Raw genomic sequence first — 17,439 nt, 5'->3', positions numbered from 1 at the left:
TTAAGAAAATTTATGAAATATTTTGTCCAAGTTAAATTTATAGAATTTCAAATGACATCTAAAACTTAGGAATTTCGAATTTCTTTCTTCTTATAATATTTTTAAATTTTACATTTCGGTGTTCATAATTTTCAAAAAAATTAAAGAACCGCAAATTGACCCCTCAAAATTAAAGTCATCGTGAGCTTAACTCAGTTGGTAAGGACAATGCATAATATATGCAAGGTCCAATGTGTAACACCCCGTTTTCCCAACATAAAAATTTCATTTAAAATCAGAGTATTTAATTCATAACGGAATGTCACACACTACTTTAACATCTCAAAACAGATAATAATAATTATCCTTCAAATTCAACATCATGAAAATCTTAAAACTGTTGCAGCGGAAAATAGTTCAACATTTAAAAGTCTTGGCACGCGGGCCTTATTGGAAAATCTCATAAATTAGTTCATAAAAGAGACACGTAAGGAATAGAAGTAAAAGCAAGCCCCCATCCCGTTACGTATCAGAGCACCTAGACACCAAGTGAAGAGTCGACTCATGAACGCCTCTAATCTTTATTACCTGCACATTACCCACGGTCGAGGCAACATATACGCAGAAGGAGTGAGATTTCATAATCAATACATTAAGCATATAATCCAATAAAATGCATTTAACAACTTAAACATTAATAACATATCAACAATTAACAATCAGCATATTTTTCATTTCATAACAAACACAATCATCAAATACCATTACTAATTTTCATCGCAAATCATAGTCAACTTAACACTCAACTTGACGACACAACTCATCTTTGACCATGCAACTCTATCAACTCAACAACAACTTGACAACACAACTCATCTTTGACCATGCAACTCTATCAACTCAACAACAACTTGACAACTTAAGCAACATGAAACTTCTTGATATGCGAATGCATGTGGTACCAATCAACAACAAAATGAGCATAATAGTCTCCTCAACGTGTGAGCACAAAGGCCGCCGGGCCGAAAGCCCCCAACTTTAATGAGCACAAAGGCTTCCGGGCCTAAAACCCCCAACTTTAATGAGCACAAAGGCTGCCGGGCCTAAAGCCCCCAACTTTAATGAGCATGCAATGAACATCAACTTCCAACAACTTAGACAACAACATAAACAACTCATACGACTCATAATCATGGACAACTTCTTAAACTCTTGCAACATAGACCGACTCATGCAATTTCAAGACTTTATAGGTCAGCAGCAATGAACAGCAACAGATTTGCAACATATAACAGTATTGGAATATCTCAACATCATTTAAGGAATGGATTACATCAACATAAATATCATAAAACATCATAACATTATTCATGCAACATTACTAATCATTTCAGTCATATAAACAGACTTCTGTAACATCTGGAAACATCCTAAACCTCCCTCATTCTTACTTCCAAGGTCAGCTCCAGACTATACGTGCGAAAGGATCGCATCGGGACAATTTTGAGCAACTGACAGCCTAACTCGCAGTGGCGAGTGATTCTACTCGCAGTGGCGAGCTCAAAGGTCTGGCTCGCAGTTGCGAGCGATGTTACTCGCAGTTGCGAGTGTCTTGGGGTAGCTCGCAGTTGCGAGTGTTCTTGCTCGCAGGTGCGAGCGATGAATGTCAGTACGGCCAGAAACCTAAAAATTCTAACTTTTCACTTAATCTCCTAATTCTAACCTCAATTCAACATCTAATTATCATCTTATGGTATATCTAAGTTCTGTACACTAATTTAGCATCAAACTAACATCTTTTCATGATTCAATCATCAAATTCGGTCTTAAACCTAATTCCCAATTCTCACCAAAACTTAATCTAATCATGCTAAATTCATCCTATAGAATCATACTCTTAATAATATTGAAAATTCGTCTCACCCTTACCTGGTAATAGCAGAAATCAATAGCCTCCTTTTGTTCTTCTCTCTTTCTGACTTTTCTCCCTTTTTCTCCAAAAACGTACGTATTCTGTTTTCTAACTTTTGTTGTCTATTTATCTCTCCTAATTACTCTTCTCACTACTAATTGCTCATCTCACAACACAGCCCAATTTTTAATATTTTATTTTATTTCTCATATCTTATTTTATTTAATAATAAAATAAGTCACACCAACATAACAACTTCACAACATCAATATACTTCACGTCATTCTAGGAAATCACATAATTTATCTATAAATCATGCAAACTATTTAAATTCTTAAATCATATAAATATATATATATATAAATAAATATATAAATCCTCATTAAATTAAGTAAATAATTAAGACGGGCGTTACACAAGGTACGAACCCCGGACACCACAAAAAAAAATTGCTTAAAATTTTAATTTTTCTAAAATTTTATATCACTACATCCAAACATACTCTAAAAATTTAATAAATTTTTCAAGGTAATTTAATTGGAGGTGTATTTTATTTTATCATTAAATTCTTTCTTTATTTCTTTTTTTATGCGTAAATATTTCACATTACAACGAAGACGAGTATTATGGATATTCTCTTTTTAACGTTATATTTTTATTGAACGAAACTCATATGTGTTCTATATTATTTTTTTGAAGAATATGTGTTTCATATTTTAAAATATGATGAGATGAAAATGAATTTCACTCAATAAAAAAATAATATTAGAGCTAGTTTTAGAATAAAAGTGTCCAACCATTTATCTTACGGCAACATATTTGTACACGCGTATATATGATTGTGAGAAACTGCAAATGGGTTGTGGTCTAATGGGTGAAATCTGTACTGAGATGTTTTTCTTTTTCAAAATGGATGGATATTGGCATGTTGGTATGTACAACAGTACAAGTGGGTAAAATGATTTTGTTTTATTCTTTGTTGTGAACAAAACGAAAGTTGGTTTTCTTCCATTTGCTTTGCAAGTGGCGAGTGAGGTTTGGATCGTTTTAAGAGTGTGAACAGACAATTTTTACTGGATGATAGAAAAAAGATTTTTCCAAAATAAATATAAGCACTCAGGAAGAAGTTTAGTATTCAAAAAAAAAAAGAAAAAGAAAAGAAAAAGTTTAGTGATTAATCTCAAGTAATTTAATGAGGTCTCATTAAAACAAATTGTTTGGGAAACTTTGAATCCGATTATGATGTAATTATTGGTCAGAGTTTAATAACCTCTGCATTACTAAAATCTTCTTACCTTACAAATTCGAGAGTTAAAAAAACACAACAGAGAATGATAGATATATAAAGGACAATTTTTATTCTACATCTCTACATTTATATCTTCAACCTTACATTTTTCATGAACTTTCCATTTTGCTCTCGTACCCACTTTTAAATTTTTCTCATAACTCTTTTAAATTTTTCTCATAACTACACTAGATTATGTGGTGAGCTTAATCGAGATTTCACCAAATGGCATATGAAATGACAACGTTTTAGGATACCACCTCTCCACCAAATGACGACGCAAGTGCACAATTTTATTGTTGTAATAAGATATTGATCTCACATTGACTTTTGAAAATCAAGGTAGCACTTTTTATCTCCTACATATCGAAATAAATATATTATTTTTTGTATTTTTTATAAAGGACGCAAGGTGATTGAAAAATAATTTGATGTTTGTTTTGAAAATATACAATAATGGAAAGTGCCTCAGAATCACTGGAATTCATCATTATAACAAACTATCAAAATCTTATTCATTCCTTTTACCTCGGAAATACATGTCTAAGGATGAGATATTCTCTATTATATTGTTTCATTTACTCTATCTCTAGTAGTAAAAAATTGCCTTAACAACAAGATTACATATTCTCATGTCTAGTCTAACTTTATTGATGAGGACCATTAAACATGAATATCCATTTTTACATCTCAAAAAGTCTTAGACTATTCTCATACTTCAAACCTTTTGTTGAACCATATATTTCTAGCAACATACCTTCATTTTCATTTACCAAAAGGTTGCCCAATATCTTAGTGAATTATGGCGTTTAAAATCATTCAATCTTCTCATTATCAACTCCAACTCTCACTAATGTAGGAGGGATTGGAGAGGCCGCGGTTCTTGATGCTGCCTCCAATTTTATTTTTATCATTAATAAGTCAATTTCTTGTTTAAACTGACCGGTAGCAGATTTCATGTCTCGTTGGGTAACTAAAGTAGGAGGGGTTGGTGAGGCGGTTCTTGATGCCTCCAATTCTATAAAGAATTCAATTGCCTGTTTAAATTGACCGAGGATGCAATAACCATAAATTAGATGGTTATACGTGGTAGAATTAGGTGAGACGTTGTTCACACGGATCATTTCAGAATATAAATCATAGGCTTGGTTTACAAGTCTATCTTTGCAGAGCCTGTATATGATTGAATTATAACACAGCAGGAGAGTAAAGTCACCTTCCCTGTCAATCTGGAGCGCACGCCTCAACAACTGTATTGCTGTGTGCGTTTCTCCTATCTTGCATAGTCCTTTGATTAGAACAAGATAACACTCATGGTCCAACTGAAAACCCTTTTTAAGTATGATGTCATTGTAAAAGTGCATTGCTTTGTGAATCTGATCTCTATCACAAAAACCATATAAAAGATAATACAAAGTTTCAGCAGTAGGATGATGACCGGTGTTGATGATCTTGTTGGGAATAATAGAAGAAACAGAAACAGCACCAACATATCTTCTCAACATTGTTTATCAGGGAACACTTTCTTCACAAGCGATCTTAGGGTAAATAATAAGGTTTCAAAAAATATCGTTTTGCTAGAAACCCTAGTGCTCAGAACAGTATGCGTTTAGGCAGTAAAAAGAATAATAGTATGCGTTTATGGAGTTTAATTGCATATTTTTAGGGAAGCTTAATGGCATGTTTAGTATTTATTTTTATTTTATGTGTTTGTTGTCTTTTATGTTTTAAGTTTCGAACGTTTTTAAGTTGGTTCAAAATGTTGGCAAAGTTGAAATTAGTTCGTCCTTTTAGTGAGTTGGCCATTTGAAAGGGACAATTCATAAATGGAATACATTTTTTTTTTGAAGAAATGAAGACAAAATGTCACTCATATAAGTTCGTGCAATTAGGGTTCATCCTCCGAAATTCCATATTCATCCCCCCTTCCATCTTCATCTCCCCGTGAATCTTTTTAAAACTTCATTTAGGTTAAAATATAGATCTACAACATTACTATGATGAAAGTTTTTACTGGCTATGGCATATGCAATCGGCCGCTGTTTACTTTTTGTTGCAATTTTGGCCCCCCACGCCAATTTTGACCCAGTCAACGGACACATGTGTAAATTTTTTATTTTATTTTATTTTTGTTTTTTTATTTTTATAATTTAAAAAAATAAAAAAATATTTTTGTAATTAAAATAAAAAATTGTTTTTTTAATTACAAAAATAAAAAAATAATTTTTAAATTTTTGTTTGTTTTTTTAATTACAAAAAATATTTTTTTTATTACAAATAAAAAAAATAGATTACAATTTTTTCATTACAAAAATTATATATTTTTTATTTTTTAATTACAAAATAAAAAATTTTAAAAAATACAAAAATAATTAAAACATTGGGGAATTAGTCACTTTAGTCCCTGAATAGGAAATGAGTCGTCACTTTAGTCCCTGAATGCAGATAAATTGCAAAATAGTCTCTGAATGTAGACTTTGTTAGTCAATTTAGTCCCTGAATGCAGACTCTGTTAGTCAAATTAGTCCCTGAATGTAGACTCCGTTAGTCACTTTAGTCCCTGAAATTGACCAACAGAGTCTACATTCAGGGACTGTTATGAAATTTCTCTGCATTCAGGGACTAAAGTGACTACTCCTTTCCTATTCAGGGACTAAAGTGACTAATTCCCCCTAAAACATTACACATGCGGCATCCATGTCAGCGTTGACTGAGTCAAAATTGGCGTGGGGGGCAAAACTGCAACATAAAGTAAACTTAGGGGACCTGAAAAGAGTTGATTTTTTAGGGGGTCAAAATAACAACTTTGGGAAACTTAGGGGCCAAAAGTGTAATTAAGCCAAGTTTATAATAGTATTCTGAAGGTGGAATGTAGAAGGTTAGCTTGTGTTTGTGTTGAAGTGGATCTGACCCTCCTAATGGTTGGAGAAATTTGGATCAATGACCCCTGGGTACAAGATTCAATATAAAGGTTTACACATCATCTACACAAGTTGCGGTTGCAACGATATTCTAATCGAAATTGCACCCAAGTTGCGTCGTCGTGTTCTACCAAACACCACCAACGAGCTGCACAACATACTAACTATATAACCCCTCACGTGCCCAACCAACCCACCCCAAATGAAAAAAAAAAAACTTTGTATTGTATTTTAAGAAAAAACATATTCATTGTTAAAAGCTAAATTTACGGTACAACTTTTGTAAAAAAAATGGAATATAAATATCCCCTTAAGGCTTTGTTTTGGAGTTTCGAGAAGAGAGAAAGGGAAGACTTTAAGAGGTGAAAAATAAGTTGTTACTAAAAAAAACCCTTCAGCTATGGTAAAAAATGTGCAGTGTGAATGCTAGTCCGAGAGAAATGTTTGTTGTTCTTATGAGTTTTCTAATGTGTAAAACAAAAAGGACAAGACAAGAGAGATCTTGCAACTCCCTTTTCGTTTTTTCAAGTGAATAGGTTACAACCAACATATTTTGGCCTTTTGTTTCAAAATTTACATTGAATTCGTAAACTCACAACAAACTCGCACGTCAATCCAAATCCGAGAAAGTAAACTTAAAAATGGCCATGTTATGGAGGACTCATGAATTAGACAACATGACAAGTGACAACCATGTTAGGGAGGACTTGTATATCTCATAATTTGTTCTTATATTTATTTTTGAATGTGAAAATGTCACACATGTGTACATTCACTTTTATAATTGGCTTAAGTTAGCTATTACTTCCCACTTTCATTCGTTACATACCAAAGTGAGGAAAAGAGAGGAGAAAGAAGCTGCTGAAGCTTTGAGACGTGAACAGGAGCTTCGAGAAGCTAAGAGACTGTAGCAGAGGCTTAATTTTCTGATACAACAAACTGAGCTCTATAGCCACTTTATGCAGAAAAAGTCAGATTTACTATCTTCGGAAGCTTTACCCATGGTAGAGGAAAAATCAAATGTGGCTAATGAAGAGGAAGATTCAGAAGAGGCTGAATTGAAGAAAGAAGCTTTGAAGGCTGCTCTAGAAGCAGTCTCTTAAGCAGAAAAAGATGACTAATGCTTTTGATAGTGTATGTTTGAGGCTGCAGCTGATCGGTGTAGCTGATTCACTAACGCACGAAGTTGCACGAGCGAGTAACAATGATTTGCAAACCCTTTGAGTTTTCTATCGGTCTTGTGACATGGATATAGATAAATGTATATTTGCATATTTGTGTTCTTCGTCTAGATATTATTGAGGATTGTGAAACTAAGCAATAACATGCTAGCTTAAATATTGTGTTGTCACATTGCACATCAACTTGAAGCTAGCATTTGGCCATACCATGCATTACAAGCTTTCAATAAAAAAGTGTTTTTAATTTATTTAAAAGTTCAGGGAATCTGTTAAAAGAAATTTATTCAGGGATCTACTTAAGAAACTTATTTACATGCTCTTTAGGGAGCTATATAAAAATTCTCAAATAGTAGAAGGACCTACAAAATAATTAAACCATTCTTTTTACCCCCTTGTTACTGATATTTGTTACCTAGATTCTAGAATATATGTGATATACCAACCAATGGAAGCTTGGAATTTAGTACTGTGTAGTTAGGGATGTTTATTGTTTAGCCTGATTCTCTTTTTGCACATTTCAATCAGATTTTAACTCTTCAAAATGTATACTTTAACAGTGACCTTGTCACTCATGAGGTCATGGCTAGATTGAAAAACGTTTATGCAATGGATGCTAGTATGCTTCAAATCAGTCATTACTCATGAGGTTCATATGCTTTAACACACTATCCCACTTTTGGTGTCAGCGGCTCAGAGCTGCTATCTTGGATTTACAGCTGCGGACATAAACAAATCAAGATAAAAATCATGGATAATAATAACCAAGAATTCATTTTTCAAATCCTCTAACAAATGTATCAGATGTTATAAGATTTGTTCTATAAACTCATGCAATTGTTTTGCAACCTATAAAGTAACCTTGTTTAGTGGCCATGCAACTACATGGTTTAATGATTAACAACTTTTTAAGCATTCAAATAGCAGAACAGTTAGGTTATTTTAATTGTATCAAAATTGAATTTCTTATGTTTTCAAACTGGTTGATTCTATTAGTTTCAAGCTGCTAGATCAGTACATTCATAACTAGCACTTCGTGTGTCTTGCAAGTTGCAATACACTTTTGTTATGCAGTGTTTTGGTTCAATGTTGTTGTTTCCTCTCTTCATTTTATTCATCATTGACAATGTGTACATAGATTACACCTCTGTTTGGTTTCGCATTTAACATCACCATAACATTCCGTCACTTGTGTCACCTCATCATCACACTTATAAAATAAGTAAAATAAACTCTAAATTGAGTAGGGCAAAAAGTCTGGAATTTTAAAACATGAAGGGTCTGTTTACTTTCAAAATTTTCGGTTTTCATTTCAACTAATAAACACAAGAGAGTAAAAATCTAATATATTAATTACTTTTTTGTTTTACAATTTTTTAATAGCATTGGTTTTTGAACATGAATTCTTTCAAATTTGTCTTCCATTATTTTCTTTCACAATTATTACTATAAGCGTTCTATATCTCCTTGTAAACAATTTAAAATAAACACAAATTTTAAAAATGAAAAAGTTTTTCGAAAGTATATGAGCAGCGTTATAGATTGTAAGAATGAAATCATAAATAAATAAAAACAAGAACTAAAAGCGAATTCACCAAAAAACGTAACAAGTGAAAAACCGATTGAGAAATCACATAACCCAGTCGATTTTGGTCCTGTGTTGCGCAGCAGTGCCGTCAATTTTAAGAAGATATGTTGGTAACATGTCTTCAGCTATCTCTCGATTCCATAAGATCATCAACATCGGCAATCATCCTACTTTTCAAACTTTGAATGATATTTTCGATGCTTTTTAGGAGAAAGGCGAGATTCACAAAGCAAGGCACTTTTACAATGACATCATACTCAACCATATTTAGGCTCTGCAAAGATAGACTTGTAAACCAAGCAAGCCTATCAATTATATTCTGGAACGATTAATGCCAACAACATCAAGCCTAATAGCATGACATATCAAAATCTAATCCATGGTTATTGCATCCTCGGTCAATTTAAACAAGAATCCCCTCTCCTCCTACTCTACATTTACGTACCAAACGAGTGGAGGTGAAACCTGCTAAAAGTGAAGCAGCTATGATGATAATAGGTGGTGTCAAACCTAATGCTGCTAGTCATCACTCAATTTTTGATGGACTATTCAAAGGTGGATCAAGAAATGCTGTTATGAGTAAGATTGCACAAAAGGTCGTAAAACTGCTACTTTCCAAATTTTATCATACTAAAGATGAATTTGATTGAATAACAAACTATTTAAAGTTGGCTTGCTTGGGAATTGTTGGTTGCATTCCTGATGATGATGGTGATGTAACTTGCAGAACAATAACGAGGCACGCTCTCTGTGTGTAAGATACATGGAAATAAGCTAGGATGGTACAAAATAACTTATTTGTGGAATGTAGTTTACATGCTTTACAGTTTGCTAATTAAAGGACCATGTTTTTGCTTTTAATTTCGATTCTATATTCTATGGGTTATCAGTTGCCATGCGAGTGGATAGTAATTATTTTTCATGAATTCAAATTTTAATAATGTCTGGATTAGGTCAAAATATATGTCCTTCAAACAGATAGGTACCCACATTTCTTGTTTTGCTCTTTGATTATATAGACATGCCTATGATTGTCTTGGCTTGTGACATTTTCTTGGACGCCAGAATCAATTTTTGCGAAGGATTTGATACGTTTCTCCTATATTTCGGTGAGATAATAGTCTTTTAAACCACTTGTTCACAACTGAAATGAGATGTTCAGAATTTTCTCAATTTCTTGAGGATAATAGTTTCAGTTTCAGCCATATAATTTTTCCCACATTTCTTTTGACTATCTGATTCATTGAAATCTGGCGAGAAACTTAGACTACATCTGACCTATGTAGTAGCATCGACACTTCAAGTTGAAGGTGTGTCCAACGTCCAACAACGGCACATGTAGTTACTTTCAATTACTCTATTTTCATATTTTATTACTAGTTTTCATATGTTTGTGTATATATATATTTGTGCTTCATAGCGTTTGAACACCAAGATTGCCTTGAAATAGGGACTTCGTGGCCAGTTTCCCGTCACAAGTTACTTGTCTGGAAACAAGGCAACTCGCAATCCATGGTAAGAGCTTTCGTAATTATTTGACTCCTAAACCTTCTAGTAATTTGTGCATATTGCTACACTTTCCAACAGCCAAAATTTCCATCAAAACATGAGTTTTATGGTAAAATTATATTCCAACATACTTTGCTGAAATTTTAAGGAATATTATTTTACTGATCAACTCAAATTGCATTTTCAATCAATACAAAAATAGTTGGTGTATAGGAATATTTGAGAACAGCTCCAGTAAAATTAGTCTTATATCAAATTCGCGAACTTGTAAACAAATTCGCAAAATAGTATACTACTTTTATCATGGACAAATATATTTTATCAATTCAAGAGTCTAAGTCTGTATTTACAAGTTGCTTGCATTGACCTCGATTCTCTTTTTCCCACTTTAATACTAAAAGTTTAGGTGCTCAAGAAACAACTTACAGGGCTCTGGAAACTAACCCTTATCACACGAAATCTGTCTCCAAGTCTCGAGGAGTTTCTTAGTTAATGTTTCATTCACATTTTTATTGTTTCTTAGTTAATTTTGAAGTTTTATTGTTTCTTATTTTTATGCTTTGCACATAACTGTTATAGGTGGATCTGAAATTTCCTTGGGAGAGAATAAGTAAATATAGTTAGTTCTAAAATTGTTTTGGTTCCTCGCATTGAAGTATTTTTTTATTGAATCTGAATCATATAATTCTGAAATGCTCCCTTACTAATAACTAATAGAAATCAAATTATAGATCTAAAGTTGGATTAACTAGCCCTGGCTTGGTTATAAAAAACCAACAGATGTGTGTATATGCAAGCTTTTCAGCTTGAAATTTTTGCCATTAGAGCTTCAGCAGTGTGTGTATATGCAAGTTTTTCAACATATATGGCATTGCGAGGGTTCTCAACAGATCAGAAGGTTCATGTAGATGGTAATGCAATGTGGTCTGAAGACAGATGAGAAAACAGCTGAATTGTAATTTGTGCGATAGGGCTGATTGCCCTCTGCGTGTAATTATAACAGAGAAGAGGCAGAAAAAGTACCTCTATCGGACTGGTTGAATGAAACCATATCGAATAGAGTATATTGTTTTGGCGTCGAGCCTCACTAAGGGAACAGAGGGTACTTGCATGATGTGCATTTCTTCCATGTTAATGAAGCAGTCAGCAAATTCATTAACAACATCTAGTGGAGTATATATAAAACCAGTCGATAACTCTTGTGCAGGCTTGTTCAAGATTTACATAGGTCTGTTTTCTTTAATCAAAATAAGAGGCTTCTGTTACAATCATGAAAGCCTTTCAGATGGTTACAGTGCCTATTGAACGTGGCCATCGTATTATATTCAGTCCAATTTCCTGTTGTAGAGATAATCTATCAGCTCCTGCTTGTCTCATTAGGGTACCATCACCCATTCCACATTACAACTTTCTGAGAACATTTGGCTAACTTTTTTATGCTGCAACATTGCAATCTGGCAAAAAAACTGAATAATTGAAAACACTTTTTTTATTGCAAGTGTATTCGTAGTGTAATGATTCGTAGTGCATGAATTTGTAAATGAATGTATGTTTCAAGTGAATTAAGGCATGTAATTGTTTATTTAAGGAAAAACTTATTTCTTCGTCATCAACCGATGTTCAATTTCTTCCTAGCCTTTGTATTTGTCAGGCTATGTAATTTGATTAGGTGGAAAATACTCAAATCAACGGAGACAAAGGAAGATAAATAAAAACTATAAGATAAATTATTAAGATCTAGAGATTAGTGTGTTCGATAGAAATACAATATTGTTTATGATAAAATATTATGATGTCTTTAGATCTATTTAACCGACACCACTTAGTATCCCACACTTAGTCAGTGGTATGTACGTTGGTTTTCATGTTAAAATAAATTTGGTCTATAATGTCATGTATGCCTGAAACACAAACTTAGTATTCTAGTACTTCTGTTTTTGTTTTTGAAAATGGAAAAATGAATTGATTTTATTAATGGTCATCAAACAACTACAGCAGAAGATCTGCTAACCAATTATCAGCACAATAAAACACAAGTAATCTTCCCAATTCTTACAAATGTATCTGCTCTTATCTCTAAATTCTAGCATACCAATCATACATATTGATATTGCATCAGAACATTATCAAGACTTTGAAAATACCCTCCATATAGCCTTACCTGTGTTTAACTCCTATTACAGTTTAGGAATACAACAACATGCATTAATGCATAAACATCCAATACATCTTTACCCTCTCTCCTTACCTTTATATGAGCAACGCCGGCATCAATATTCCTGTTATTTGGTCTACGACATTATTACCTTATTGGTACATAATTTTCACCACTCTTTCAAAAATTTCCAGCAACATTATCAATTCTTTTGTTGGAGAAAAAATATATTAAAATCCTCTCGGGAAGGTTTGATGATGAGCATCCTCGATGAGGGTGTTTGAACTAAAGGCAGGAACATAATTAAAAATTCTACAAGTTGTATCCAGAAGAAGGTCAAACCTTGCAAAGCTACCAAAAAATTTCGCCCTCTCTTCAATTCCTTGAACCATCCCAAATCAATCGTGGGACTGAACACATCAATTGTTAATGACATTGACAGCAAGCAATAACCCAGAGTTCTGCTTGAATAGAGGAAACAACCATTTGCATCTCTAGCAATGCCTCCACATGCTACCGAAACTCCTTACAAGACACAAAAGTATCACAATTTTTTTTTTTTTAATCATTCCATCTAGGGCCGGTCTGCGACCAAAAAATTGATTCACCTTATGGACTGCTAGTTCAGGGCTTATAGGAGTGCATTCCACCATAGTAACGCGGATCTCATTGACCAAATTAACTCTCCACTTGTCGAACGATGCTGCCACTGGTATGAATTTTGTTATCAAAGACAAACTCATTTCGAGTTGACCAAATCCAATCAAGGACAGCACCAAAAACAAATTTCTGGATAACTGGTTTCACAACATCCCTTCTACAACTACTGGAGATGTAATCGGTTATACCTATTCACAAACTACTCTTGCATCGATTAAAATTCCAATTTGAGTTAATGAGGAAAATACTATACATTTAAATTTCAGCACAATACATTGTGATAAAATTTTACCATAAAACTCATGTTTTGATGAAAATTTTGGATGTTCTTAAGTGTAAATGTAACTAGATGCACAAAAGCTCATACCCGTGATTGTGAGTTTGCTATCCAACACTGAATTTTTGCATGAAAATATTAAGTTTGCTTCACAACTAGAACTTCTGATGGGAAACTAACTACAAAGTCCCTATTTCAAGGCAATCTTTGTGGTCAAATGCTATGAAGCATTGACACAGACACTGACACTGACATGCAAACACAAATGATAAACTATGAAAATAGCCGTAATTGAATGTAATTACATGTCAGTGTCAGACATTGGACACCCCTTCAACTTGAAGTATCGGTGCTACATATGTCAAGTGTAATTTTTGTTCCTCGCCAAATTTCCATGCATGAAGACCCAATTATGGTTCATAATATTGTGGAAAGCATTATATGGCTAAAACTATTATCCTAAAGAAATTGAGAAAATACTGAACATCTCATCTCAGTTTTGAACATGTATAGGAGAAATGTATCACAGCTCATTGCAAACTACAACGCTATAATTGATTCAGGCTTTCAAGAAAATGTCACAAGCCAAGACAATCATAGACATATTTATATAATCAAAGAGCATAAAACAAAGAAACATGGGTATCTCCTATATATCTGTATGAAGGAAATACATATATTGCCCACATCCAGACATTATTAAAAATACATTAAACACGATTATTGTCCACTCACTGGGCAACTAATTATCACCTACAGAATAGAAGTGCAACTAAAAGCAAAAGCAAAAGCAAAGTCCTTAAATTAACAAACTAGAAAGCATGTAATCGACATTGCACAAACAAGTTCTTTTGTGCCATCCTTGTTGCCATATATCTTACACATGAGAGAGAGAGAGAGAGAGAGAGAGAGAGAGAGAGAGAGAGAGAGAGAGAGAGAGAGAGAGAGAGAGAGAGAGAGAGAGAGAGAGAGAGAGAGAGAGGAAGACATGTTACCATCGACAGAATGACATTTGATGAGGATAGCCCAAGTGTGAATGTCTTGGGTAGACTCATCCAATTTATTGAAAAGGGAAAAAACAGTGGGGTAAGACCCATCTTTAACAAGAGATTCTAAAATAAAGTTATAATCGGATATGGGAGCCATACCGTTAGAGAGCATGACATTGAAACCTAAAACAGGACATGAGCAAGTATGCGATGATTCCCGAGGATCAGTCACAGGCAAAGGACCGCTCCAACTTGTGTTAGGATAAGAAGCTAGTTGGGAGGCGTACGACGAGGCGAAGGACGAAACAAAACGAGTACGAGGAGTAAACTTGTTGGGAATAATAGAAGAAACAGAAACAGCACCAACATATCTTCTCAACATTGTTTATCAGGGAACACTTTCTTCACAAGCGATCTTAGGGTAAATAATAAGGTTTCAAAAAATATCGTTTTGCTAGAAACCCTAGTGCTCAGAACAGTATGCGTTTAGGCAGTAAAAAGAATAATAGTATGCGTTTATGGAGTTTAATTGCATATTTTTAGGGAAGCTTAATGGCATGTTTAGTATTTATTTGGGGAAATTACACTCACCTCCCTCGAGGTTTCATTGAATGTCACAAACACCCCTTCTAGTTTTAAATTAATCACTTACCTCCCCTAATTAATTTTTCAATTGACAATTACCTCCCTCTTTTGTTTAACGCTGTTTGTTGTCCGTTAAAGTTCATTGGCATGTTCCCACTCGCCTAAGGCTCTCTACATATTTCTTTCTTTCTTTCTTGAATTATTTCTCTCAACTGACTTATTCCTCTTTTCTTCTATAATAGTTGTATCGGTTTCTCTAATATTTCATGTTTTTTCTTGAATTTTGCAGCATCCCTAATTGGGTTTCCCTATTGTTTTCGTTTGGACTTGTCCTTTGTTGAAATAGGTAACATCATAGGAACAAACAGATATTCATACAAAAAAATAACTGGCACACTATTGTTAAGTTTGGTTTCTTATTGTTATTACAGGAACAAATGGATATTCATATCCAAGTTTCGATTATTTCCTCGAATTAGTGGGTTGTTGATTGTTGCAAATGGATGCCATACCACAATTGTTGTCACATCAAACTATTAATAAGTTGCTTATCCAATATAAAACAATTTGGCCAGTTAATTTGTGTCACAAATGCGCATATAGCAGAAAGCATAAAGAAAGACATAACAATAAAAAAGGAAAGTTGCAGCTCACAAATGGGCAGGATTGACAATGCCATAAAAGCATAGTTACAAAATTGAGAGAGGTTTTGCTGCCTTGGTGAGAAAAACGGAAGCTAGGACATGGTTGAAATTCATAGAACCGAATTGCAAGGGAACATTTCTGTTTTTTCTTTTCCTTCTGAAGTTTATTTGACCAACGGTGTTAACCACAAGGGAGGTGAATGTCTAATTTAAAACTAGAGGGGGTGTCTGTGCCATTCAATGAAACCTCAGGGGAGGTGAGTGCAATTTCCCCTATTTATTTTTAGAGTAAATTACACTCCCCCCTCAAAGAATCTTAAATTACACTCCCATCCCCTCTTATGTTAAAATATACACTCTCCTCCCCTCTTATTCAAAACATATTAGAAAATATTTCACTTCCCTCCCCTAAGAGAAGCTTGAATTACCTCTCCATCCCCTCTTATGTTAAAATCTACGATTTACTCCCTCAATATTTTTTTTATTTCTAATAATCTCGCAAAATAATAATAATCTAACACACTTTGAAAAAAATAGTATTGTGGGTCTATTTTAATATAATCAAAATTTGAATAATATTTTTCGGTATTTTTTATTCACAATTTCATTAACATATAGTTTTAAACGCTATTATAAAATATGAAACAATCATAGATAAAATTAAAATATGTGAAAAATTACTAAAGACAATAAAGTATGGTTATTTAAAAGTTAATTTTATACTATAGATTATAAAATTAATTATAAAGAAATGAATTTATTTTTCTTAAATGGTGGTTCAAAATTAGTATATCATATAAATATTTATTTATGTTTAAATAGATTAAAGTGTAGTTCATATTTAATTATTAAGGGAGATGATTGTAACTCAAGCATCTTATAGGGGAGGGGAGTGTAGATTTTACCTTTCAAGGGAGTGGAGTGTATATTTTAACATACGAGGGGAGAGGAGTGTAATTCAAGCATCTTTGAGGGGAGGGGAGTAATTTACTCTTATTTTTATTTTATGTGTTTGTCGTCTTTTATGTTTTAACTTTCAAACGTTTTTAAGTTGGTTCAAAATGTTGGCAAAGTTGAAATTAGTTCGTCCTTTTAGTGAGTTGGCCATTTGAAAGGGACAATTCATAAATGGAATACATTTTTTTTTTTGAAGAAATGAAGACAAAATGTCACTCATATAAGTTCGTGCAATTAGGGTTCATCCTCCCAAAATCCATATTCATCCCCCCTTCCATATTCATCTCCCCGTGAATCTTTTTAAAACTTCATTTAGGTTAAAATTAGATCTACAACATTACTATGATGAAAGTTTTTACTGGCTATGGCATATGCAATCGGCCGCTCCAAAAAAGTTTACTACTACAATTCTTACATAAATTTAAAATAAAACATTATTATATAAGATGGTGGGATCGATCAACACACCTATCATTATAAGGGCCCAACAAGAGAGTGAGGAGGCCGACCAATGATTTGATCCCTAAGGCGACGTTGCTTGGGGGTTAAGTCTACATTGACTCCAGGCAAATCTTGATAAACAAGTAGCTGCCACAAACATCAAGCCAAACTGCAAAGACGCCAAGGGGGAGAAACCTTAATCCTTCTCTATATATAGTGGCCTTATGCCAAACACTAACTCATTCACTTTTGACCCCCCGAAAAGGCTAAACACTGACAACTTAGTACCTGACACCCTTCCTATTAGTTTTGACCTAAAGTTCACTAGCAAGAACATCTTGAACCCACTGTGGGGC

The 17,439-nt window shown here is 33.6% G+C and overlaps 1 protein-coding gene across 1 annotated transcript; it reads right to left on the bottom strand.

The window, feature by feature from the left end:
• Nucleotides 1–3,994: 3,994 nt before the first annotated feature.
• LOC146956020 (uncharacterized) lies at nt 3,995–14,838 on the bottom strand. The gene is made up of 3 exons (XM_085749003.1): nt 14,433–14,838; nt 4,396–4,635; nt 3,995–4,341 (listed from the first exon to the last, which is right to left on the bottom strand). Exons 1-3 carry the CDS (start codon nt 14,836–14,838, stop codon nt 3,995–3,997), a joined length of 993 nt encoding a protein of 330 aa, XP_085605129.1.
• Nucleotides 14,839–17,439: the final 2,601 nt, after the last annotated feature.

The sequence above is a fragment of the Medicago sativa genome, chromosome 1, assembly GCF_051527215.1.
Source record: "Medicago sativa cultivar Bolivia chromosome 1, Bolivia_mono, whole genome shotgun sequence".
Taxonomy (NCBI): domain Eukaryota; kingdom Viridiplantae; phylum Streptophyta; class Magnoliopsida; order Fabales; family Fabaceae; genus Medicago; species Medicago sativa.
Note: the sequence above shows the minus strand (reverse complement) of the source record. Positions and strands in the feature narration are given on the sequence as shown.

Bases quoted from the DNA above. Each gene is read 5' to 3' on its own strand.
- LOC146956020 (XM_085749003.1), bottom strand. From the start codon at position 14,838: ATGTTGAGAAGATATGTTGGTGCTGTTTCTGTTTCTTCTATTATTCCC. The intron at 4,636-14,432 runs TCTCTCTCTCTC...CTATTATTCCCA, and splicing joins TTCCTCTCTCTCTCTCTCTC to ACAAGATCATCAACACCGGT. The intron at 4,342-4,395 runs GTGACTTTACTC...GGCTCTGCAAAG, and splicing joins GCTCCAGATTGACAGGGAAG to ATAGACTTGTAAACCAAGCC.